Source organism: Entelurus aequoreus, linkage group LG11 (assembly GCF_033978785.1).
Source record: "Entelurus aequoreus isolate RoL-2023_Sb linkage group LG11, RoL_Eaeq_v1.1, whole genome shotgun sequence".
Taxonomy (NCBI): domain Eukaryota; kingdom Metazoa; phylum Chordata; class Actinopteri; order Syngnathiformes; family Syngnathidae; genus Entelurus; species Entelurus aequoreus.
In genome coordinates this window covers 61,776,980-61,804,425 of record NC_084741.1, presented here as the reverse complement: position 1 = coordinate 61,804,425, position 27,446 = coordinate 61,776,980, and the positions used below count along the sequence as shown (strand labels likewise).

At 39.3% G+C, this 27,446-nt stretch overlaps 1 protein-coding gene across 1 annotated transcript in view; it reads right to left on the bottom strand.

Annotated features, from left to right (window-relative positions):
- The window catches only part of LOC133660324 (intermembrane lipid transfer protein VPS13B-like), a 563,168-nt gene that overhangs the window by 420,995 nt on the left and 114,727 nt on the right, over positions 1-27,446 (bottom strand). Inside the window, 2 exon segments of the mRNA XM_062063728.1 lie at positions 17,880-18,059; positions 21,876-22,010. Coding sequence (XP_061919712.1) covers positions 17,880-18,059; positions 21,876-22,010 — 315 coding nt within the window.

The following is a 27,446-nucleotide window of genomic DNA, read 5'->3' as shown; positions in this document are numbered from 1 at the left end:
GTAATCCTGCTTCTTCCAAGACATGCACCTGGAGATAAAATGATTGGCAACACTAAATTGGCCCTAGTGTGTGAATGTGAGTGTGATTGGTTGAATGTCAATTTGTGTTGGCCCTGCGATTAGGTGGTGACTTGTCCAGAGGGTACCATGTCTTCCGCCCGGGTGCAGCCGGAATGGGCCCCAGCACCCCAGCGACTCTGAGAGGGACAAGCAGTAGAAAATGGATGGATGGATGGATGAATAATTTATGACTGGCCACATTTGAATTGTACTTAAGCAGATGTCTATTCAAACAGTGCAGCTGTTATCTTAATATTATTTTGTGGTCATTTGTTATTAAATAGAGGCATAATGTTTGTAAAGCATGCCCACTGGGGGAATTATTTCCTTTGAATATTCTAAGTACATGATTGAACGTGAAATTAAGGGAAGTGAATTATATTAAGACAGCGCTTTTTTACTTTAGTGACTCAAAGCACTTTACATGAGAAACTCATTATCTACATTGAAACTACATTCACACCAGTGACTGGGAGAAAGATGGGTTAAGTGCTTTGCCCAAGGACACAACAGCAGTGACTGTGACAGCCAATATTAGGTTACATGTTGTATATTTTTCTAAGAGATTTTCAATTCACTTTCGAATCTATTATTACATCCAACATGTTTTATTTTACTCCATCTATTTGTATTTGGGTTTGACTTTCTCTTGTGCTGCTACTGAATTGCATTATTTTAGTTTTAGTTCAAAGATAGCCTGTTTTTGTCAAACCACCTCTTCAATTTGTTCCTTTCTTCTGTTATTATTTGTATTAACTTTTGTGTGTCTTTCAAACTAGTTAGGATAGAGGGAAAGATAAATGCAGCAATCTACAGAGTCATCCTAGATGAAAACCAACGCTTCCCATCCAATCTGATGGAGCTTGAGAGGTGCTGCAAAGAGGAATGGCCGAAACTCCACACAGAAAAACCCTGAGCCCAGGAACTGAACCCCAAGTTTAATTAAAATCAATGACAGTCAAAATAGCGGCAATAAGAACAAACGACAAAAACAGCGCTATCAAGCTACCTTCAAAAAAAAGTATGTTCTGTGATGATGTGTCAAAAAAAAAATTTGATTCGCCGGTGAAACATTTAATAACAAATTTTTTACAACAATGTGGGATAATCATTGGACCCCTATTATCAAGCTATTTCAATAGTTGTGTTTTTGTAGTTTATTGCAAACTACTACAAGTTGATCAACTTTTAAGATAAATAGAATATACAGTAAGTTTTAAATATGTTTGAACACAACTGCATTAAGGATGCCTTTACTCACCAAACAGTACAGAAAAGCAGTCCTAATGGTGCTGTCAAAAGAGCTGAGAGCTCTAAAGTCCAAGGCACCAGAACAAACATTACACCTTATATGTGTAGCTCAGTCACACAGAAGCAATGATGTAGCCCTTTGGCCTGGTATTAAAGCTCCCAGTCCGGACAATTTGTGCTGCCTGGAGGCTGAAACAGCGTTGGCACAGAGACATATTAGCTACAGCTTTCAAAACACCAGATCATTTTCATGGTCGAAATATTTTCCTCTTTAATTTCTTTAATGAGGGTGTGGCCAGGTCAGTCTGTCTCATAGTAAGTCATTACACAGAAATATAAACATCAGCAAGAATATTTATGATTCATAATTCTTTATATGAAATGAATCTTAATATAATGGAAAACGAGAGTATTTTAAATGTACATTTTATGTAGAGGATGCCACAGAATCAACCTTTAGTATATGCACAACTCGCTTCCAACCACTTACATGGTACCAAAACTGAAAACATGACCAAATAAACTTAAACGTTGGCCTTCTCACTATGTGAGAAAGAGAGAAAAAGAGAGAAGGCATGAGAAACAAAGGCAGAGGACACATAAATGAGCAGTGTTCAGAGTCAGAGAATGACAACTGGTCATAAAAGTTTAGCAGAGTTGAAGATGACCAGCCAGGAAGGTTTGTCTGGCCTTCAAAAACACATAGGATCAGGTTTCCACAAGAGGCTGAAGGGCCAAGGGAGCTCGATGCTCTCCTCACCTAAAAGAACATAACTCTTGCTGGGCCAGAACCTCTTGCACGAAGGTTTGCCCTGTGCAGAGGTCTCAATCACCTTCCAAATCTGTTCTCATTGACAGCTTCCATTAACATTCCTGCCAAACCTGGCAGGAGAGTGAATAAAGGTTAAGTGTGGGGAAGGAGTAGGGCGTATGTAGTTTTTATCAAACAAACTCACTGGCACCGTCAGTACATTTTGATTTGGAACAAGAATAAATCAGGGCTTAAATCATGTTCATATGATATTAACTATATTTGTCATTTGTTTTGTACAATAAAAAAATATGACTAAAAAAAGAACTATATCAGTCAATAAATGCCATGAGTAACAACAGGACAAGAGTATAATAAAGGATTGACCCCCTGGAGTCCCAGGTCAGCAGTGGACAGCAGAGAGGTTGACATAAACCAGGACACTGAGCTTGTACTTCCTCCTGTCATTCCTGCGCCTGATGAAGCAAATACACTTCTTATTGTGACATCTACAAAAGTAAAAATATGAACCCTGAATGAATGAAAGGCAAAGACCTTGTGAAGTTGTTGCAAACAAAACCTTACATAACCAACTATACTATAACCCATTTAATGCTAAAGCACTGTTCTTCACCTACTTGCACATTTTGATTTTGTCTGGTAATGCTAGAATCAGTCAATAGTGTTACCACCGCATAATCCCTAAATTCTGTAGTACTGAGAAGAACAGATTTTGACTTTTCTCTTTAAGTACAAAGGTGGTTTATTAAGATGATGTTTTTGCTCATTTGGTAGACAGGAAAAAGAGACTTATTTGGTTGTAAATTTGAACGTTTAACATTGAAATCGATTGGTGGCATGCTAAAGTCTTAAAAACCATGAGTCAAAACCAAAAATATTGAAATTGACACACCTGTAGGCCATCTGTATGTGTGCGTGAGTATGTGTAGTCTGTAAGAATAAATTGCTACCATTAGTAGAGTCAATCCAACGTACTATTTTCCCCAGCCACTTTGTCATAGTTTCATCCTCACCACTGCTGCTTTATAGAAACAATAATCCCCCACTATTTTTTGTCTGTTGAAGAGTCAAAGCCAATGCAGTTTCCTGTGGTTTGGGCAACAGAGTTGGGCAAAAGTAAAGTCTGGGAAAGTGTGGGTAAGGGGAAGAACAAGAGGGAAGTTGAGGTGAAGGGAGGAATGAGTGTGGGAGGAATGGGCAAAGAGACACAAGGAAGGAATGGAACAACGGAGGAGGAGGCATGCTCCGACAGCTGAGCTGTGAAGAAGCTAATAGGGTCTCATCCCCTTCCCTTTCCCACGGCAACCTTATGTTTTCTGATGACCACTGGAGCAGTCAACCAATATTGGTTAGGCTACTGGAACAGAACTGCAGTAAGCATGCTTCAATAGAGCTTTTCAAGACACATTTTGTATCTATCTGAACTGAACTCTGGTTAGCCTGTGTGTTGCATGAATGTGTATGAATCAGTAACCAAATCCTAATCATATCAGGAGATGGCACTTGATCTTACCCAAAGCGGAAACTGCAATGCTGAGAGATGAAAGACGGAAAAGTGGCGATAAAGTGAGGGGAGAGACAAACGGGGATACGCCACAAATGTATGAATGCCACTTATAAAAAAGTTATGAAATAATTATGACAGGGAAATGTATTTCACTAGAAAACCTAAAAAAACAAGTGTTGCTTGGACAGTTGTCATGTTCAGCAGAAGTTATCAATCATATCAATGAAAATAAGGGGGCTTTAATAATTTATTTTCTGCAAATTCCATCAAACCCTCCCCCGCACACAAGTTACATCCAAACTCAAGGCAATTGGAGCAATGGAAAAAGGTGTACAGAAGTAAGATCAAATGATCTTAAAGTGATGTTGCTAATCTACAGCCAGCCACAGCCAGTCTTGACTATAACTTCTCTAATGTGTAAACAAAATCCCAGGCTCTGGATTAAGTTATCTGGGGATGCAAAATATATCAAACACAAAATACACATTTTTCCAACAGTTACGTCATTAGGGAACCTATCAAAATACATTCCTGTCCACATGAAATTACAAACGAATGTAGTGCAGATGCCAAACTGTACGTAGGGATGTTAATCCTACCATAACGCACGAAGCATTGTGAAAACTCCAAGTAACTAAAGAAGACAACAGCCGCAACAGTGTGGAGACGACAAAAACAAGTGTGGTGTAGTAACCTTATTTACTCGAGTATACCCGCAAAATCAATACTATAAACAAAAGCATATTTTGCTAGCTTTTTGTGAAACCGAAACTGACAAAATATGAACAAAGCCTACATAAAAACCAGCGGACAGCAATTTGTTTTGAAACGTGTGAATTTTGTCATGTAAAAAGCCAAATAAAATATATTATTTTCACTTCTGCTAGGAGATTATTTAATCTCTGTCGTTGGTTTGTCATTTAGTTGGTTAGTTAGTTAGTTAGCTAGCTAACAACATAAATCAAGGGGTTATGGTTTTTCATTAAACTTTCACGAAATGTCCGATATGGTATAAAAAACCCCGAACTGATTAGATTTTGGGTGTGATTTGGATAATTTCTAGTACATTACCTTATATTTATAATACTAGCTTCAACTTCTGTGTGTGAGTAGGCTCGCGGCCCCGCAGAGACAAAGAGAGTGCATGACTGACAAGAGTCTTCACTAGGTTTCTTTCATAGCTCATAAAGTTATGAGCAAATTTTTATTTAACTTTCAGGAAATGTCAGAAACTGGATAAGGAAAAATGTGTCTACGTCACGAGCCTCAACTTGTGCGTGTGTGTGTACGTATACGCCAGTGGCCCCGACTCCACCTACAGAGACAAATAGTGTATAACTGACTAGAGCAGAGGTTCTTAATCTTGTTGGAGGTATCGAACCCCACCAGTTTCATATGCGCATTCACGAACCCTTCTTTAGTGAAAAATAAAATGTTGTTTTTTTTCAAATTCAAGAAAAAGTTATATGTTTTTTTTACTGGTGCACAAACTTAACCGTGCATGCACATCACCTTGTTCAAAGAACAAAACCAACACAGTGCATTAACTCACAACAAATTAAAACGCCTTACACACATTACCATGAATTGATTAACGTGGACCCCGACTTAAACAAGTTGAAAAACGTATTCAAGTGTTACCATTTAGTGGTCAATTGTACGAAATATGTATTGTACTGTGTAAACTGTACTGTTTCATATAATGTATTCTCTTCCTTTGCAATCTGCTAGTAAAAGTTTCAATCGATCAATCAAACAACCTGCAAATCAGATGGAAAATTAGAGGGAACATTGTTTGGGGGTATCCATAATACGCCGATAGGGAGAAGTTTTTATTTACACGATAAGTCGAATGTGTCTTTACCTCCGTGGCGGAGGCTCCGCCGAACCCCTGAGGCCGACTCACCGAACCCCTAGGGTTCGATCGAACCCAGGTTAAGAACCACTGGACTAGAGGCTTCACTCCTTTCTTTGATTCCGCTATGAATTGGTCTATAAATTAAGGGTGGAGTTTGATTCAACTTTCAGGAAATGTCAGAAATATGATAACTAACGAGTAATTGAGAGGTAGGGTCCAAGCGCTCAGAATGATTTTGTAGCTCTATTGTACAATACTATTTTTAATATTAAAAACATGATTTAAAAAAAAAAAAAAAAAACAATGTTCAAGAAACGTTTACCCTAAACAGTCACTTAAACAACCTGTTCCTCCAGAGCATACATTAACATGCCTGGGTTCTGAGCCGAGGATGTCGTTGTGGCTTGTGCAGCCCTTTGAGACAATTGTGATTAAGGGCTATATAAAAAAAACGTTGATTGATTGATTGATTAAAGAATAACATGTAATAATGCCAATAACAGTGAAAGAACATGAAAATGACAACAAATGTATTTTTGTCAGAAGGCTAAAAAATTCATTTTTTAAATATACAAAAAACACATACAGTCAATAAACAGGCCTTTTGTTCAATTCAATGCATGTAGAAATCCTGAAATCTGTTGGGTTAACTTTCACACGGTGAATAAGGTTAATTGCCTCTTTTTTTTTCTTTGACCCTGCCTTTCTTAAAAGACAAGGTGTGAACCCTGTGACCCACAATGACCTCACTTCACTCTTCAAGGACATCTCTTCTTGTTTACCCCGCTGATGACAACACTATGGCGCTGACAACTAAGGGTGGATTTATATTAATTTAGTAAACCCAAGAACATCCTTTGTTTGCCCTTTACATAAACGTATATTCAATCAAAACATTTACACTGGCAGCTCAAACATACGCTTCCTGGGACAGTAGTTAGCAAAGGCAGATTCTGTACACTTGCATGCATATTTGGTCACTCCAGCTATTTTACCTGTGTGGGTTTCTCAAACACGTAGCAGAGATGTTACATGCAAGTAGCTCACCATAACTGGTTAGGGATGCAACAGTATTAAGACTCGCTCAAAAAGGTTCATTACGTCTTGTTATTCATATCCATCCATTTTCTACCGCTTGTCCCTTTTGGGGTGGCGGGGGGTGCTGGAGCCTATCTCAGCTGCATTCGGGCGGAAGGCGGGGTACACCCTGGACAAGTCGCCACCTCATCGCAGGTCCAACACAGATAGACAACATTCACACTCACATTCACACACTAGGGTCAATTTAATTATTCATATACTCTTTGAAATTTTCTTGTAATCAGACAATATTTTCGGTATATTAGATGGATTCTTTACCTGACATGTTTCGACTGTCATCTGCAGTCTTCTTCAGAAGGGTCACCTGACCACTGTGAGGTGCTGCCTATCAGCTGTTCGTATAGGCGTGGCCAACCAGGCAGACCTGTCAAGTCTACCTGGTTGGCTTTGTGTCGCCTTGGAAACGCTTGAAACAAAAGTGGTGCGCTTCGCTTTGCAAAACGCAGACTTTCTTACCTCAGGCAAAGAGGTTTTGTTTCGGCCAGGGCTTGTTTGTCTGTTTGTTAGCAACATAACTCAACCAGTTAAGGACAGATTTAATGTCCAAAAAAATAATTCCTTTTATCTACGACGAGTACAAACACACTACACTTCCTGCTTACGGCATTCCACGATCCAACTTTGGCGTTCCCGTGCTGTGCAGAGGATTCTGGGATATGTAGTGTATTTACTGGCCAACGCTTATAGGAAACTGCCCTTTTTGGGGAATTATGCCTATCATTTACAATCCTTATGTAAGACAAGAACGAAGAAATTGTAAATAGAAAATAAATGCGATCAAAAATCCACTTACCGCATATTGGAGTTGCTCTATTCTGCCTATAACACCCTTAAAAAACATCCAAACACCTCCAATAAGGTTTTATATACGTGATGTAAATATATATGTAATGTAGTAATGAGCACATTTATAATAACATTAAATATTTACGTATTTTGCTCATTTTAATTAATAAAGACATCACGGCGTTCGCTTTCTTTTTCAAGAACATTTCTGATTATTACTCACTGCATACTTCATGAGAGCCAACACACGTAATAAAACATCACTTCCTGTACAATGTCTACTGTCTTTAGGATGCCAACTGATAGAATCTTGTTATAGTCCTGCTTAGATGAAGAATGACTCATAATCCTCGCAAAGAAAAGGGGGGTGGAAGCAAGCGTCTTTTTGTGTCGTTCTCGCCATGTCCGGGTCTAAATTGGATGCCATGGTTGACCAACTAGTCGGATTACGTCCTCATCCTTCTACTATCCAGGCGAGAGGTATGATTTATGATCTAGAATAAACTTTCACGAACAAGGAAGCAGCTCACTAGTCAATCACGTCAAGATTGGATCACGGCGCCGCTATAAATACTTTGTCTATGTTAGCACTTATAACAACATCACTAATACTCAGTTAATATTCAAGTCGCAGAATGTAAATGGAGTATTGTTTGCAGTTTTTGAAGGGTTATTTATTGGGTTTTATGGGCGGGATAGAGGACCTCCAATTGACTCCGTTGTAAGCAAACTTTTATTTACGTTCGAATGCATTTAAAAAAAATGCATCCCCAGTCTTGCCTCTCATAATGATTGTGAACGACAGGCACAATTCTAAAAAAAAAGTGCAGTTCCCTTTTGAACGCCAGAAAAAACTACACTCACCAAGTTTTCGTTTGATACCACACCACGGTATTATTAAGACTTTGAAACCGAAATACTGCGGTATTTTTAGTACGGTTACATCCCAATAACTGGTATAAGCAAACTGGTCAAATGGCTTTCTACATCTCTTACGTGTGGTCGGTAAAGTTGTAATATGTGTATAAATGACATCTGCTTTGGATCTGGTGATTATGATGCTCTTCAAACGCATCAAGAAAAAAATGCTGACTAAAGAGTGTCTACAATACTTTTGATACTACTTAAAAAATGTTGGCTGCAAAAGAAAAGGCTGCTCATGTAGTGAGAATTAAATACATGCTGATGGCTTTCGTTGACTGTTTGAAGACAAATGTTCTGCTGCTGAGGCAATTATATATTTATTGTAATGCTTTCATGGATTACATGTCAATGTTGGGCACAAGTGTGGATATTCAATTCCTAATAACCGAATAAAGTTTAAGTTATAGTTCCGCAGACTATTGTAAATTGTGTGGCTGTGCTTCTCTGTTACTGAAATATATTTGTCAATAACTATGTGTGGCAACTTAGTGTAGAGCGCTAATATATACGACAAGTGGGTCAGGGGTCTTTGCCTGGTAGGGACGTGACGTTTGCAAAAGTGTTTTCAACGGCTCTTTTCAGTGAACGAAGAAAACTACATTTCACAAGTGAGTCGTTCATTTCCGAACCGTTATTACTCATACACATCTTGATAAATTACAACATATTCTTTGTTGACCACATGTGTATTGTATTGTATTGTATTTCATCGCAATGCCATATGTATAAGGGATGCATTGCTTGAGTTGCTTTTATGTTTTGGTTTGAATCCCTGCAATGTTAATCAGAAGAATGTCCATGGTTTGTTAGCAGAGTTTTCAATGATGTGGGGTCCTACTAGGTCGTTTATTTTTTTTGAAAAGACTAAACTATAAGGATTTAGAACAAATCAGCTATTTACATTTATTCTCACTTGTGTAACTTTGACCTTAACTTCTAGTTAACATAGTATTTGTGACATGGTCAGTGCCAATAATACACATGGGGGCAGTGATATCATGATCGAGTGGAAACTCGTCTGTGGAAAAGAGCCAGTTCCAGCCACACTCCAACCCACCCCCAGCACTCTCACAACAATTAGCTCTTACACTTTCAGACATTGCCTCAAATCTCTGCCCACTGCACCTCAGCATCATGCACCAGTCGTTCTTTAAGCACTGTGAGACTGGCCTAAGTACACTTCACAGATGAGCAACTCTAGTAATGGGCTATGATTGACCTCAATAGCCAGCTCTGAGTGGGTTCCCTTAGGGCTAATCTCCCCATTACCAACTCCGCTTCCCACACGCTTACTGATGATGATGCGACTAAACATCCAGCACATTAAAGAGATAACTGATGTAGATATAAAAAAGGCATTTTCAGCTGAATTAACAAACACAAACAGAGAGGAGATTTTGGACCCTTGAGCCTTTTAGGACGTTTCACTCAAACTCAACCTGTTATTTCCCCCAGGCTGTTTTATTGACTACTGCGTACAGCGAACCATCTTCCTGGTTACATTCTTGCACATACCACTGACCGTTATAGAAGAGTGCAATCCCACACATCACAGGAGCCTCAAACACAAAAAACCCCGAAAAACAGCAGCATCAGAGTCGGAATACTGTATATGGTCTAGCAATAATCCACAATCCGCCTTTGCTTAAATTGGTTAGTTTTAGTTTATTTCAAACATGCATACAAAGTGGAATAGAGTCCATGATCACAGCCACATCCTTTAAAACATCCAAAAGGAATAGGAAGAAACATATTTCAGGGTTTCCTCTAAACTGCCAAGATACCTGTGGCAATGGGGGCGAGGTCACCATGACATCATCGATAATTTGCTTTGATATGATTTTCTTTAAAAAAGGCTAAAAAAAAAAAAAAAGTATACATACATTTAAAAACAAATATGTTATTATTAATCAGTATTAACTAGGGATGTGAATCGGTAAACGGTATAATGATAAACCGCGATAAAATTCCAGACGGTTAGGAATACCGTTTAAATTTTAAATTACACAAAAACCGTCATTTATTAATACATGTTAGGCAAGACTACTATGTTCAGATTTTTTCAAGTGTTTACAGGCTTTTGATGACTTGTTTTAATTTAAAAACAACTATAAACAAATCTAGTATCTTCTTCTGGTGTTACTAAAGTTAAAGTTAAGTACCACTGATAATCACACACACACTGGGTGTGGTGAAATTACCTTCTGCATTTGACCCATCCCCTTGTTTCACCCACTGGGAGGTGAGGAGAGCAGTGAGCAGCAGCGGTGGCCGTGCTCTGGAACCATTTTGGTGATTTTACCCCCAATTCCAACCCTTGATACTAAGTGCCAAGCAGGGAGGTAATGGGTATCATTTTTATAGTCTTTGGTATGACTCGGCCGGGGTTTGAACTCACAACCTATCGATCTCAGGGTGGACACTCTAACCACAAGGCCACTGAGCAGGATTTACCATACTACTATAGTACTATAAAATGTATTCGTCTTTAGAGACTCTACTTTTGTCCCTCGATGTTCCTGACGAAAGAAGCGAGCTGCAGCGAGCATGACGTCACACTTGCTTCGCGCTGTTGCTCTCGTTAGACTTTCTCCTCTTAAAATCTGCCAGAGTCCTCTTAATATTTGCACATTTTGTAGATAGCTGTGTGCCGGTATATCTGCAATATATATAAAAAATCACGTCTTCGAAAACGCTCCAGACATGGGCGTGCGTTTTGATTATATCCGGTTTCGGTAGCGTGGTTTTTTGTGATCAGAGTGGGCAATTAATAGGCTTTGTATGTCCATTCATACTGGAGCGACAAGCTAATGTTATTGTTTTATGTTTGTGTGGTTTGGATTTGCACGGGAGGTAAAACCTGTTGGAATTGTGCTGTTTGTTATCATAAGATTGGTATCAAAAGTTAAAAATAGCTTTAGACTTTGTGTGATTTCTTCTGGAGGCTACAATATATTATATTACTTTCATTTTTTTTTCAAGTAAAAAAACAACTTATTTCTATGGTGTGGCGATAATAAAAATGCTGTTGCGGTACGCCACATTCAATCACATTAAGGGGAAACACTGTATTTTATTTAATCCTACTTCTTCATATTAGAGCAATCATCAATGTTAGCTTTTTCACTAAATTTTTAACAGAACCTAGCCAAGGCTCCCATTTGTCACAAATGTTTGTTTTTATGGTTGTATAAGATGCAATGCACAGATGTTTTTTTCAGTTAAAAGAAATGTATATTGTCTTCAATTGATGTGAAATCACTTAGAAAGGCAACAGCTGCAGCACATCTGAACTTTCTGCACTTTTATTGTATTTCTGCAAATTTACTCACTCTGGTGTCTGGTGTTCAAAATCACCTCAAATTTGCTTTTGGACAAGTCCCAAAAGATACATAACTTTTCCACTGAATCACAAGATTTTTGTTCTTATCCTGATGTATTATGTATTTTTAGTTCCCATTTGTCTACTGTGGATTTATCAAGCAGCCAAAGTTCAATCCAGCAGCTTAAAACCATCATAGTGCTGCCTGAGACAAAGCCTGTTGATTTAACACACAACGGAGTGCATGAACACAGGCACAGGAGTGAAGGAGTATGATAGATGGACATATGAAAGTACAGCAAGCCTTTGAAAGATTGTAATGGAGCAGACTACCAAGGGATACCCTAAAATTCACACATCGTCCCAAAGTGCAACCTATTCAACAGCTCCAGTTTCAGAGAAGAAAGAATGTGTTTTTCAATGCAAGCACAACACTTACTAGTGTGTGTCTTTGTTTGAAATGTTGAGATCAAAGTCAGGTGTCGCTTCTTTTCCACCTGCTCTCATTAGTCTTTTGCATACAGGCACCGTAAGACCCAATCTGTTTTACTGCTATGGACAGGTCCCACAGTTACGACACTGAATGAAAGTACCAGCACTCACTGCTTAAGAAACTGGAAACTTTTATATTCAACGTTTGTACCAAAAGATCAAATTACTCCACCCTACTAATGATCGAAAAGAGTAGAGCGTTAATATCCACAACAAAACTACGTACATATGTTTCGTATGACAGTATTGTACCACCGTCCAAGGATTACTATCATGTACGTTTCTAAATTCCGTCCACTATATTTCAATTAAGATTAAAGCTTACTTTGTTCTCTTTTTTTCCAAAGTCTTCATGGTTTGGTAAAGAGATCAAAACTGCAGGGCTTTATCGGCAACATATTTAACATTTGTTCTACTCTTCATGTGCTTGATTAAATGTAACATTTTGAGAGCTCTATGAGTTCTAAGAAAAGCATAAATCACTGTCTCGCAGCTGCTGGCGTGCCATGAGAGAACACATGCTATCCCTCACTCACTCTCTCGTTTTGTCTTCATTATGATCAGACCGGACCCAACAGTCCCTCCTCCTCCTCTATTACAAGTCACTGTGGTGGCGGGTGTGGGGGAAACACCTGCAGGCTGCTGGTCGCTCTGAAGTTGAGCATAAAGCCAAGCTCCTCACACGCCCTCTGGCCTTCTGCTCCCTATGGTCTTCAACATTAGCTATGACCAAGGACTCTTGAGTCTTTTTCATCAATCAGTGGTGACAGGCCAAGATCAAGCCAAAGAGGACAGTTAGGCCAGCCTGCAACTAACAGTCCATGGACCAAAATGTTATGGCATCACTAAAGAACCACAAGAGGTCATTGTTAATAATAACAATAACAATAGAAATTCACACACCAGTTACACTGTACATGATTATGGTGATGCAGACATCTGGCTATCGCTGGCTTTCCATAGAGCTGCTGATACTGACTGGCTAATATGATTATTACACTATACTAACAATGTATGTCCCCTTCTTGTTTGTCTTGCCAAAGTGCAAGAAAAAAACATCTTGGTCTGTGTATGTCTGCTTTTCACCCTTTCACACACACAAACCAGAACCAAATAGTTGCTATTGAAAATGGCTGAACAATTTGTGATATAATCAAGTAAACAAGATTTTCAAATCGCAATATGCGACTGATTACACAGTCTTCACATGACACAAGCGACAAACAGGAACAGCAAGTGTGAAATTGTTTTAAAAATAAATATTACTGGGGTAGCCATTTTTGTGTCTTTCATATTTCTGTAGTCCTGCATATATTAAGTTAAATTAATTATTTGTTGTTTGATGAATACTTGGGCCTACTGCGCTACTGCACTTTGGTGTTGGTCATTGTGGTGGAGTTTGATGAATACTTGGGCCTACTGCTCTACTTACTGCACTTTGGTGTTGGTCATTATATTTTTGGTAGCCATTTTTGTGTTATTTATATTTATCTAGTACTGCATATATTATTATTATTATTATTATATTATTAATTTATTTTTTTTGAATGGTCTTGAAAATATGTTGTGATATATTTCAAGTTAATTTATTGAATTAGAAAACGTCATTTACATTCTGTGTCATTTACAGCACCTGTGAGGAGTGCATATAGGGGCGCACAAGTGAAATTGATTGGACAAAAAATGTCGGGTTGAGAGACTGGCGGTGAAAACAGTTTTTGTATGTAGTTGAAGTTGTTTTTGTTAACCTTGGATGGACTGTTGGAAAGAAGACCTTTTTTGCAAATGAAGCTATTTTTTGAGAAACTTAAGTTGTAGTCGGAAGTGCGTATGAAAGTGCACCACCTGTCCTGGCTCAGCCCACGGAGATTTGGTTTAGAACCTGGGAAAGCTTGGAAAGGCCGATACAGTTACCATTGCAACTTGCATTGTAAATATATACTGCAAAGCCATGTATGACAATTGTATAGCTAAAAGCCGAGCATAAGTACACCAGAGCAAGCTAGATACATTTGGATGTTAACCAAAGTGTCACGCCGTATGAAAGCAATTTAAAACAGCAGGGGGAAATGGCTTGAGCAATTACTGAGTTCATAACAAAAGATATGGTGCCAAACAGCACGGTGACCAGGCATGGGTGCACTGCACGGAACTGATAAAAACACTTGTTAAACACAGTAGGCCAGAATGCCACACAGGAGCTACACAGAAAGTCCAGAGAAAGTTGTTGCAGTATAGGGACTGTTTAAAACAGTGCTGTTAATGCCATGCGTTCATACTGTAAAGCTAAAAGAATGAGTCAGAATGGCTTCAAAAATCCGTACACATAATGAGATTGTTATGCATACAGTATATAATTATTTATTCAATAGACCTGACAGCAACTTTTTTTTCACAAACTTTTATTTGACAGCATAATAAAGAATACATCTAACACATATGGTGGACAGCTTTCATAAGTCATTAGAGTTGCATTTTGTTAACTATTGGACGTGATTTGTCATTAGGCACTGCATGTCGTACCCTGTCAGCCATCCCTGTTCCATGCTGCGTGTTCTTATTTTGGGTCAAGCGTGAGCTGGAGCCTATGCCAGCTGACTTTGAGCGAGAGGCGGGGTATACCCTTGACTGTTCACCAGCCAATCACGGAGCACATAACGACAAACAATTCACACTCAAGTCTATGGACAATTTGGAGTGTCCAATCAACTCAGTGCTTCACAAATATTCTCTGTTATGCCACCCTTAGGAGGAAGAAAATATGTCATACTCCTCACTACAAATAGTATTATATGTTTTTAAAATTGTTATAAGTACACCTCTGCACAACATTGTATCCTTATTAACATTTAAGAAAACAACACGTCATCGTCTCCCACCGTAGAAAGAGTGAAGCCACGCACTACACATGCTTCGTCATATTCTAGTACGGCAGAAAAAAGCATGTTCCTCGAGGTCACACTGGCATCGCACCCAATATTTGAGAAAGACTGAATTAACCTAACATGCATGTTCTTGAAATGTGGAAGGAGGCAGAGTACGTGGAGACTACCTACGCACAAATGGGGAGACATGCACACTCCACACCGAGAGATGTTCAAGCGGAGGTTCGAACCCTTGATCACCTGACTGTGAGGCCGACATGCTAACCACTCAGTGGCTCACTCTTTTAATGCCATGGTCAAACAATAGGAACTTGTTGAAAAGAATCAACAGAGTCACATTGAGACAAACTAATCATGTAAACGGTGTGCTTACTCACAAGACCAAATTCTGTCAGACCAAAATCACTAAATGTTAAAGATGTCCCGATCCCGATCATGGAATCCGATTGAGGACGATATTTGCCTTCTTTAACTGATCGGTCATTTGCTGATGAACTGTCGAGCCCAGCCGATCTTTATCACAGCTGTGTCCCAGTTAGGGCTGCAATTATTCATGGAATAAATGTATTCATTAATTTTGAAAAAAAACTATTTGTATTGTATTGCTGCATGATTCATTTGATGAGTAAAATAAGCACAAGATTCCTCCGATAGAGCGCACATGAGTGGTCCGCATCTATTGGTGATATAACTTGGGCTGCTGGTGATGTGGCCTGTCTGTGCATGTGGGGGGCGGGGACGGCACAGTGCGGATAAAGAGAGATATCTCAAAGAAAAACAATGAGAAAATGGACGAGAGAGAAGAGGTAAAAAGCTATCAGAGGTTTTGCGATCATTTACTTTTCTTGTTCTTATTTTGTTAAAAAATGTGTATGTAGCATTCAATACAACACATGACCACTCCTCTTGACAAAATTGGTGCAGTTCAGCTAAATTTGTTGGTTTTCTGACATGGACTTGTTTCTTCAGCATTGTCCACACGTTTAAGACAGGACTTTGGGAAGTACATTCTAAAACCTTAATTCTAGCCTGATTTAGCCATTCCTTTACCACTTTTGACATGTGTCTGGGGTCATTGTCCTGTTGGAACACCCAACTGCGCCCAAGACCCAACCTCCGGGCTGATGATTTTAGGTTGTCCTGAAGAATTTGGAGGTAATCCTCCTTTTTCATTGTCCTGTTTACTCTCTGTAAAGCACCAGTTCCATTGGCAGCAAAACAGGCCCAGAGCATAACACTACCACCACCATGCTTGACGGTAGGTGTGGTGTTCCTGTGATTAAAGGCCTCGCCTTTTCTCCTCCAAACATATTGTTGGGTATTGTGGCCAAACAGCTAAATTTTTGTTTCATCTGACCACAGAACTTTCCTCCAGAAGGTCTTATCTTTGTCCATGTGATGTCAGAATCAGAAATCAGAATCAGAACTTTTGATCGCAACTGTATATGTAATTAAAACTTGAATTACAAAAGAAAGCAGATGAATGGAGGGGAAGAAAGAGAAGCTAACTATATTAACCTTGTAAATTGTTATAGTAAAACTGGATTAAGCCTTATCAGTGTGCCATGTTTTACCCAGTTTTCCCTAAGGAAACAACGTTAACACACAGTATGTTTGATGAAACGTGATTATATGCATGAGTGTAGGTATGCATATGTGCTTGAGTATATACCGTATGTGTATATCTATGTTTGTACAGTGAATGTGAGTGTGTATGTATGTACTGCATTTGTGTATGTATGTGCGACGATATATACTTCTGTATGTGCTGAGTACCTATGTGTCCGCGTATGTATGTAATAATGAATGTACGTATGTTTGTATATATGTATAAATAATTGTGTGTATGTATGTGTGTTTGTAACAGATATTTCTGGCACTCACGGATACACCTATGTGCGAGAGAGACAGGGAAAGTGTGTGTGAGCTTATGCGTGCATCAGAATCAGAAATACTTTATTAATCTCCGAGGGGAAATTAAGAAAAGCATCTGTTTTGCTGTGTTTTTTTGCAAAGTTAATATTTAAAACACTTTTATGGCACATTTTTTGGTATTTAACTCTCTAAAAGCTAATGAGTTGAATGGATATGACAGGAGGAGTATACCCATTCTCGATGTCAAATACCAATAAATTCAAGGACGCAGCGAAAAAGAGATTACAAGATGACGACTGATGCATTGATCAGAAGTAGTTTGGCACTACCTTCAGCTCTACATCTGCTTGAGATATACTCAAAGCTTCTGGGCACAAGTAAAGCTACAGCCAAATCATAATGTGTTCTACATTGCTTTTCACTTTCTGAAGAAAAGACTGGTCTCCAGTTTTAGAAATGTGAAATCATGCCCAGTCTAAAACATTATGTTCTTTAAAACATAGTTGCAGACGTTGCCAGGGAAAAAACACAATTCCAGGTTAAGTGTAACAAATCATAACAACATTGCTACAGCAGGCAGCTGTTTGTGTTGCACCTGAGTATATACACTTCTCGCTCAAATTGGAGATGTGCAAAAGTTAAGGTCACAATTATACAAAACCTGAGTCTCAATCTAACTCCAATTTATAAATCTGGCCTTTCAGCAAAATAAGGCTTCCCAAGACATAAACTTAATTTCCAAACAAACAAAGTTCTCTGAGCCTCTGAGCTTGCGTTGCATTCTCAAGCATGGCATTTGAATAACCATGAAACATCTGCACACTGACACGAACACATAAAATATCTATTTCAATGAAGAAATGGAGAAATCTGCACCGAAAGGGCCTAATAAATGTAAACATCAAACCATACCAAGTTTCCATCACAAACTTTAAAGATACATCTAATATAAAGTGTGATTATTATAAATGTACATATTTGATGAGAACTTACAGTATGTTAGCTAAAGCTGTTGAAAAAGACTTAAATAGCAAAAAAATTTTTACCTGAGTTCCTGCAATTGTCGCTTTGCTGTGGCACTTGAACAGAAAATGTCAGTAGGTCAGGAGCCAAAAGTGATTCGGGCTTGCGGATCTCATTTAGCCATCGTCTCATATGAAGTTCTTTTGTGTCAGATGGTCCCTGGATCAGAGGAACCAGACTCTCCTTTACCCCCTCGAGTGAGCCTAGGGGACATTAGATAAAACCACAATTATAAACATGACTGATACAAAAGCTACAAACTTTTCGATCTGCTAGCTGTAAAATGTTATTCATAAATTGTGTGTTTTAGAAAGTGTGGGTCAAGGTGATTGGTCAAAATATGTTTTGGTCATTCATATTTATTTTCACAAATATATATTGAAAACCAAAAAAACTATTAGAATTTTATTTTTTAAAAACAAAAAATACAATTTAAAAACAAAGCCTTCTTTTTAGTGTCTAAAAGCAATAACTAGATCTAGAAGGCAGTTCAAATATGTTTTTCATATTTCATATAACAAAAAGATATACAAGAAAAATGAAAAAACTGACCAAAAACAGATGTTTTCTTATATACCGATAACAGAACCAGAAGTTGCTATTTTAAGACAAGACTGTGGACTGGCCTTTGTCAAAAAGACCAGATGATCGTGTGTGGGTGCGTGTGTGTGTGTGTGTGTGTGTGTGTGTGTGTGTGTGTGTGTGTGTGTGTGTGTGTGTGTGTGTGTGAGTGTGTGTGTGTGTGTGTGTTTGTCCTGGGCATGACGTTAAAGTGCATCCGGCAGTGGACGCTCCCCTATGGGGTCTTGGGGCACTAGGAGGTTAACCCCTTTACTACTGTTACCCCAGGTGGCCCTTGGCAAGGGCCTAGTACCTGACTGCCCCCTAGCCAAGGATACGGTGAAGACCTCAACGGCGGAGCAGGCGGAAGACGGTAGACGTAAGAACCACCACAATGGCTGCGATGGCGGAAGAAGGCACCCCCACATCCATGTGGGCCCAGTTATGGGAAAATAACCCAAGACCTCAACGGTGGACCAGGCAGAGGATGATTGCTAACTCTATGGAGCGTCACAACGGCTGGGATGGCGAGTGAAGGCTGCAGCAGAAAAGGGTCCCCAGTCGTCTTGGACTCCATGCCACTGGACCCTGACCCGGATCCGTCAAGGATCGTGTGGTGACTGTCTGTGCACCAGTCTCCCCACGTTAAACAAAGTCACGCACAGGCATCCTACATAAAAGGGATACACCCCTACCAGGAGGATCGTCATACTCGCTTCGAGTGGCTGCCGATGATGATGTGTGTGTGTGTGTGTGTGTGTGTGTGTGTGTGTGTGTGTGTGTGTGTGTGCACATATACATATATATATATATATATATATATATATATATATATATATATATATATATATATATATATATATATATATATATATATATATATTAGGACTGTAAAAAGATTAAAATATTTAATCGTAATTAATCGCGGTGTCCACAGTTAACTCAAAATTAATCGCAATAATTGCAGATAAATATATCCATCCATCCATTTTCTTCCGCTTATCTGAAATCGGGTTGCGGGGGCAGCAGCCTAAGCAGAGAAGCCCAGATTTCCTTCTCCCCAGCTCCTTCGTCCAGCTCTTTCCGGGGAATCCTGAGGTGTTCCCAGGCCAGCTGGGAGACATAGTCTCTTCACCGTGTACTGGTTCTTCTCCGTGGTCTCCTACTGTGCCGACATGCGCTAAACATCTCCCCAGGAAGACGTTCGGGGGACAATCTGACCAGATGACCGAACCATCTAGCTCCTCTCGATGTGGAGGATCAGCGGCTTTACTTTGAGCTCCTACCGGATGACATAGCTTCTTACCTTATCTTGAAGGGAGAGCTCCGCCACCAGACGGAGGAAACTCAATTCGGCCGCTTGTACCAATGACCTTGTCCTTTGGTCATAACCCAAAGCTCATGACCATAGGTGAGGATAGGGACGTAGATCGACCGGTAAATTGAGAGCTTTGCCTTCCGGCTCAGCTTTTTCTTCACCACAACGGATTGATACAGTGTCCACATCACTGCAGACGCTACACCGATCTGCCTGTCGATCTCACGATCCACTCTTCCCTCACTGGTAAACAAGACACTGAGGTACTTTAACTCCTCCACTTGGGGCAGGATCTCCTCCCCAACCCGTAGATGGCAGTCCACCCTTTTCCGGGTGAAAACCATGGACTCAGACTTGGAAGTGCTGACTTCCATCCCAGTCGATTCACACTCAGCTGCGAATCGATCCAGTGAGAGTTTGAGATCCTGGTCAAATGAAGCCAGCAGGACCACATCATCGGCGAAAAGCAGAGACCCAATCCTGCAGCCACCAAACCAGATCCCCTCAACGCCCTGACTGCGCCTAGAAATTTGGTCCATAAAAGTTGTAAACAGAATCGGTGGCAAAAAACAGCCCTGGCGGAATCCAACCCTCACTGGAAACGGGTCCGACTTACTGCCGGCAATGCGGACCAAGCTCTGACAAGGAGCAGACCGCCACAATCAGGTGGTCCGATACCCCATACTCTATGAGCACTCTTCACAGGACTTCCCGAGGGACATGGTCGAATACCTTCTCCAACTCCACAAAGCACATGTAGACTGGTTGGGCAAACTCCCATGCTCCCTCAAGGATCCTGCCGAGAGTATAGATAGGTAATTTTTTTCTTCATTAATAAGTGTACCCTAGACAGATCATTTTCAAGTTTTAATAGCATGACTGGACAATTAGTTTGCTTTAATTAAATGATTTTAAACAGCTCAACAAAAAGGTGAATCACCTTTTAAAGAGAATAAAAGTCTTGCCAGATTTGTATTTTGTACAAATACAGAATTTGTCTTCCTCCTAAGCACTTGCATTAAGAGGAGTAACACTACGTTTAGATACCTGTTTCACACATTAACAAAAAATATGGATTGTTACAATCATGCTTTGATTGTCAAAGATGTTTGGTAATGTAAAATGTGATATTATTTCTAACTGAATAAATGTTTTTTATATTCTGTAGATTACAAAATAAATGTATTCATATCTCTGCACGACAATGTCTTAACCTTCCGTATTTATTAATAAAATTTAATATTCAGCCTGTTAAACATTGTCTGATTGCGGACTATCAATCAGAACAGGTTACAAAATAATACACCATAGCAGTAGCAATACTGCAATTACCTGATCTGGGCTGTCTTTCGATCTCACGATCCACTCTCACCTAAAAAAATGTTGAAGACCTATAACCTAGCTTTGGATACTGGCTTTGTCCTGGCCACGACAGGACTTTGCATTTCTTTCTTTTAAACCATTCCTTGGTGGATTTACTAGTATGTTTTGGGTTATTGTTATGTTGCAAGATCAAGCTTCAATTTGGCTTCAATTTTTTAACAGATGTCTCACGTATTCTTCAAGCGCTCTCTGATACAATGTTCCAATAAATGTCCCTGATATAGTGCACATAAAGCAAATACTATATATTTCAAGTAGTTTTAATGATGGGGAAGGGCTATTCTTTTACATTTGTGTTAAATACATCTCACACATCAGTTTTAGAATAAATGCTTACAGTTGTATTTGTTTACGGACAGTTCATTATCTTAACCTCTAAATATTGAACTGATGATCAAATGTTCATGGGTTTAATTATGTTTAAAAATGTTTTCACAGGGGTGTCATAACTTTTTCACATGACTGTATAAACTTCCTGACATCATATGTTCAACTTGACCCCTATGAACTCTTGCTCTAATAACATGCGTTCCGTCAAAGGCATGGCCAAAGTCCAACAACAACACCATGGGAGAAAACAGCAACTTAATCACACAGCTGGGAAGGAATCAACATAAAGAATAAAAGAGAGGAGACAGAGTGAAGGGCTTTAAAGTGTAGATTTAAGAAAGTAAGAGACGGTCCAATGCAGTCCAGTCAATCTCACTCGCTCCCTCATACAGGCAGTAAAGTTTTAACAGGGCACAGCTGCACACACCTGGGGTCCTGGCACACACTTTTACAGCTCCCACAGTTCCAGAGGCGCATTTCACCGTTGCACGGCTGCAGAACTTCAGCTCAAGATTTTGGAGCGAGCCTTCAAGAGTCGGTGACTGGTCCAGAGATTTCACACCTAATAAAAAACGAGGGGAAGAACAAGGAAAAAGAAGCAGAAAACAGTGAATATGAAGTTTAGTTTGGTTTTAATATCGCTGCTGTGGCTTCATTAACCACTTGATTGTTCTTTAATTGTTCTTGACCCCATTCTTTGACACAGTTGTGAGCTACCAGATGCTTGAACCAGAAGTGAGATGAACCCAGCAAAGCTGCGGCAGGAATCGCTTGGTGGCCTCTAGCCAGATGTTTGGCATCTAATACAGTAAAGCTATATTTAGATACAACACCTAGCCAAAGTAAAATAAAATTAATTTTAAAAGAAATTATCAGCTGCATAAAATTGGAGTTATAAATTGGAGTGTTCCCATGGCAAAAGCCCAAATGAAAACGGTCCAATACATGGTCCAAAAAGGTGTTTAAGGATGTGACAGATGTCATTATCTTACTGATTTGGTATTTTCGTCATCTAGTTTGCACAAATAATACTTTAAGAACCTTAAGAACATGTTGAACATAAGATCAGGCCTTGGCTCCCACAAAAAAAGCACAGAGTAAAAGCCTGGCAAGGCATTTCAAGGGAAGTAACGTATTTGATGATGGGTTCCAGATTTCAGGCAGTCATTAGCATCCTTTATACTGCCGTTTAAGGCCAGGAATGTTACGCCGCTGTTACGTAGAGCTGTTACCTCTCTGCACGAAAACAGACGGTAGAGCTAGACTGAAATTAAATTTCATTACGAAGCAACAACATAAGGTCAGTGGCTAATTTGGCGGAATATTTTCCAATGTATGTTTAAGAAATAAAAAATAAATCCAATATAATGTACATTTAATAATTTACACATATATCATGTTTAAATAAAAATGGTTTATAACAAATTTAAAAATTATGTTGCACATTACATTTTATTTGAAGACTATGATGATTTTAATCTACATTTAAAACATTTCCTTGTGGTCTATTTCAGTGGTCCCCCAACCACCGGGCCACAGCCCGGTACTAGTCCGTGGATCGATTGGTACCGGCCGCATAAGAAATTTAAAAAAATAAAAAAATTATAATAATATATTTTTTATTTTATTTATTTAAATCAACATAAAAAACACAAGCTACACTTACAATTAGTGCACCAACCCAAAAAACCTCCCTCCCCCATTTACACTCATTTGCACAAAAGGGTTGTTTCTTTCTGTTATTAATATTTCTGGTTGCTACATTATATATCAATATATATCAATACAGTCAGCAGGGATACAGTCCGTAAGCACACATGATTGTATTTTTTTTATGACAAAAAAATAAATTAAAATAAAAATAAAAATACCATACACCCCCCCCCTATATATTGTATTGGTTTTGAAAGTGAAACTTATCAAAATGGCTTATGCATTATTTGATTGTTGTAGTGTAGAGTTAAAAAAGTTTAGACACCCCCATATAAAGTAGCTCGTGATGAGCAAATTACATGAACATGACGCCAAAAAAAATTGGCATATTGGATATGAAGTCATCATTGTGACTTGTCCATTTTTAAATTACGTTGAGAAAAAAATACAAACAAGTAGAAAATACATTGAATATCCATTGCATAGGAGAGAGCTTAAATAGTTATGTGCCAAGCCACCTGTTGCAAGACAGAGAGGATTCATTCATCACATGTACATTCCTACAAAAGGTAAAAGTGTCAAAGAGAATATGCTCAATTCTTACAGTATCTATTTTTGTTGTTTTGTCTGGCTGCTCAGGATTATCAAACTGTGCACTATTCCCTACAAGCATGTATAATTCAATTACATTCATTTACTGGATGTCATAATAAACTACTGGTAAGGGAGAGGGTTATTTCACAATAATGTTGCAGCACATCCAATAAAGTTTGAGGCAGTCCATGTGTTAAATGTCTTTCACTTATACCAATCTTACTCGCTTGCTTGTGGTTAACTCACAGCTATTTGTTTATTTTTGTTTAAGTATTAAATATAATATGTTGTACAATTTGTTTTTAACTGTAATTGAGCACAAATCACAAAAAGTAACGTAAATTACTCAGGTAGGCATATTTATAGATGACATTTAACCAAAGGAATTGCAGGCAATTTGCTGAAATCTTAACCACTGACTTCCCTCCTCTCCCCCTTTAACAAATTACACAGTGACCTCTTCATCCGCTATATGAGAGGCCCTGTGTATAACCAGATGGAAGATGAGGACGTTAATGACAAGCTTTATGGCTCCCTGCCTGCCACTTTATATATTTAGGGGCAAAGGTACCAGCTTCCATTGTCTCCCTTTCATGTGACAGGTTTAATGGAAATTCAAGACTCAAGTTTTAATACTTCCTTACAGCTATTTTGTTTGTAAATACACTACTTCAGGGCTATTACCCCGCTATAAACATACCCCTTTGCCCATGTCCTATAGGGCATGGTGCACCTGCTGGTTAAACTGGGGGACAGCTCTTGACAATGTCTTGTCCAGCTGCTAAGACTATAAAAACTGGCGTACACAGGAAGAGAAAACACTGGTTTGTAGTTTGTTGCCTTAAATTATGGTATTCCGGTATATGTGTGCAATGCATTAGTGTGTGTATTACAACCAGACGTGTGAGTGTTTCTGCGTGTGACTAAAAGAATGAATGCGTGCGGTGCTGTTATTCGTCAAAAGAGGACAGGTGCAAGGAATACATAAACACACAGCTTGGGGCCAGAGGCTACAGCACTCCATCAAACACCATGAGGGCAACTGTGGGCAGCTGGATTTCCCATGCTCAAACTAAGCAACAAGTGCAAAAGATTAGGAGGAATAAGACAAATAATGTATTTGTTTAGTTAAGTTCACATGGGTATGCCAAAATATGATTATATACTGGCCTCAGCATGTATTGTGTGTAGGGAACATGCATGGGTGTATGCTTCAACATGCATACATGAAACAATGTACTTGACTTGTGTCTCTCATGGAGTGTGTAAGACACCTGCATATTTGAGAGCTCTGTTTTACTCTTTCCTGCACCCAGTTCTTTAGGGAATAGTGTGGGAAAGTGTTTTGCTTCTGCCTTGCTTCAAGAGTACATTTACACAAGAACAATCCAGGGAAAAAAAGTTTATTTTTTTTCCAAAAAGTTCCACGACAATGTCAAAAAGTATTCCTGTTCACACACGCAACAGAAATTCCTAAAACATTGGAATTTCTCATGTGTTTTTTTTTTTTTTTTAATACTCTGCATTGAATATATTTTGGTTGGAAATGTGAGTTATATGTCATATTATATTAACATTTCCCAGTGGAAGCTCATCATTTTGAGCTGCGAACACACAGAAGCCCCGTGTTCCGCTATTAATCAATGCATTTGACATATCCGAGCATGCACACATGCTCCACTTTCTAAAGAGGCATTTTTCTTTTTCTACAGTGGAGCACTCTGCCACACACACATAGGGAGAGAGCGGAGCAAAAAGACAGCACTTTTGACTCATTTTCGTTTACATATTCCTAATTTTTGCATGTGGCATTTAGTTTAGGGTGTTCACAGCTGATTCTTTCAGGGACGCACATACTAAAGTACCGTATTTTCTGGGCCATAGGGCGCACCGGATTATAAGGCGCACTGCCGATGAGCGGGTCTATTGAGGTCTTTTTTCATACAAAAGGCGCACCGGGTCATATTATGTTTTTCTAAATTTAAAACATTTCCTTTTGGTGTACATAACATGTAATGGTACTCTTTAAACATGTACTTTAAAGGCCTACTGAAACCCACTACTACCGACCACACAGTCTGATAGTTTATATATCAATGATGAAATCTTAACATTGCAACACATGCCAATACGGCCGGGTTAACTTATAAAGTGCAATTTTAAATTTCCCAGGAAACTTCCGCTTGAAAACGTCTCTGTATGATGACGTATGCGCGTGACGTCACGACGGCAACGGAAGTATTCGGACCCATACAAACTGCTCTGTTTTCATCGAAAAATTCCACAGTATTCTGGACATCTGTGTTGGTGAATCTTTTGCAATTTGTTTAATGAACAATGGAGACTGCAAAAAAGAAAGTTGTAGGTGGGATCGGTGTATTAGCTGCGGACTACAGCAACACAACCAGGAAGACAGAGATGGATAGCAGACGCGTTAGCCGCCGAACTCAACTTAACTTCCTCCGTCTCGCCGACCGCATCTGTGATCGGGTGAAGTCCTTCGTCGCACCATCGATCGCTGGAACGCAGGTGAGCACGGGTGTTGATGAGCAGATGAGGGCTGGCTGGCGTAGGTGGATAGCTAATGTTTTTAGCATAGCTTTGTGAGGTCCGGTTGATAAGTTAGCTTCAATGGCATCGTTAGCAACACAGCATTGTTAAGCTTCGCCAAGCTGGAAATTATTAACCGTGTAGTTACATGTCCATGGTTTAATAGTATTGTTGATCTTCTGTCTATCCTTCCAGTCAGGGATTTATTTATTTTGTTTCTATCTGCATTGGAGCCACATGCTATCACGTTAGCTCAGTAGCTAAAGAGCTTCGCTGATGTATTGTCGTGGAGATAAAAGTCACTGTGAATGTCCATTTCGCGTTCTCGACTCTCATTTTCAAGAGGACATAGTATCCGAGGTGGTTTAAAATACAAATTCGTGATCCACAATAGAAAAAGGAGAGTGTGTGGAATCCAATGAGCCAGCTTGTACCTAAGTTACGGTCAGAGCGAAAAAAGATATGTCTTTCACTGCATTCTAGTCCGTCACTCTAACGTTCCTCATCCACGAATCTTTCATCCTCGCTCAAATTAATGGGGTAATCGTCGCTTTCTCGGTCCGAATCTCTCTCGCTCCATTGTAAACAACGTGGAATTGTGAGGAATCCTACCTCCTGTGACGTCACGCTACTTCCGGTAGGGGCAAGTCTTTTTTTTATCAGCGACCAAAAGTTGCGAACTTTATCGTCGTTGTTCTATACTAAATCCTTTCAGCAAAAATATGACAATGTCGCGAAATTATCAAGTATGACACATAGAATTCATTTCAGTAGGCCTTTAAAAGCTTTTTATTAATGCTGAGCTGGTAAAAAATAGCAGAATAAAAAAAACAATGCCAGCTGGCATTGAGCCTGATTTCCTAAAGGTTTAGATAGCTGATCTACTAAACATGTGCAGAGTGGATCTGTAAGGTGAGCAAAATAAGGCGTGCAATCCATTTTGCGTCTCCATCTTCATTAATATGCAAAATATTTTCTCAACATCAAAACGGCCACAATGCTGGAAAGAGAAAATGCAAATATAATTATTTAGCACGCGCAATGTGATTTATCAACACTCATCAACGTTTTGCTAGCGCTATTTAGCACGTGTCAAAAGGACGAGCAAACTGACAGTTCCACACACAGCTGCAGGATCAGTGTTCGCACTGCACAGACAGACGAACAGACGAGAATTCTCCGTCCCACATGTGTTTTGGAC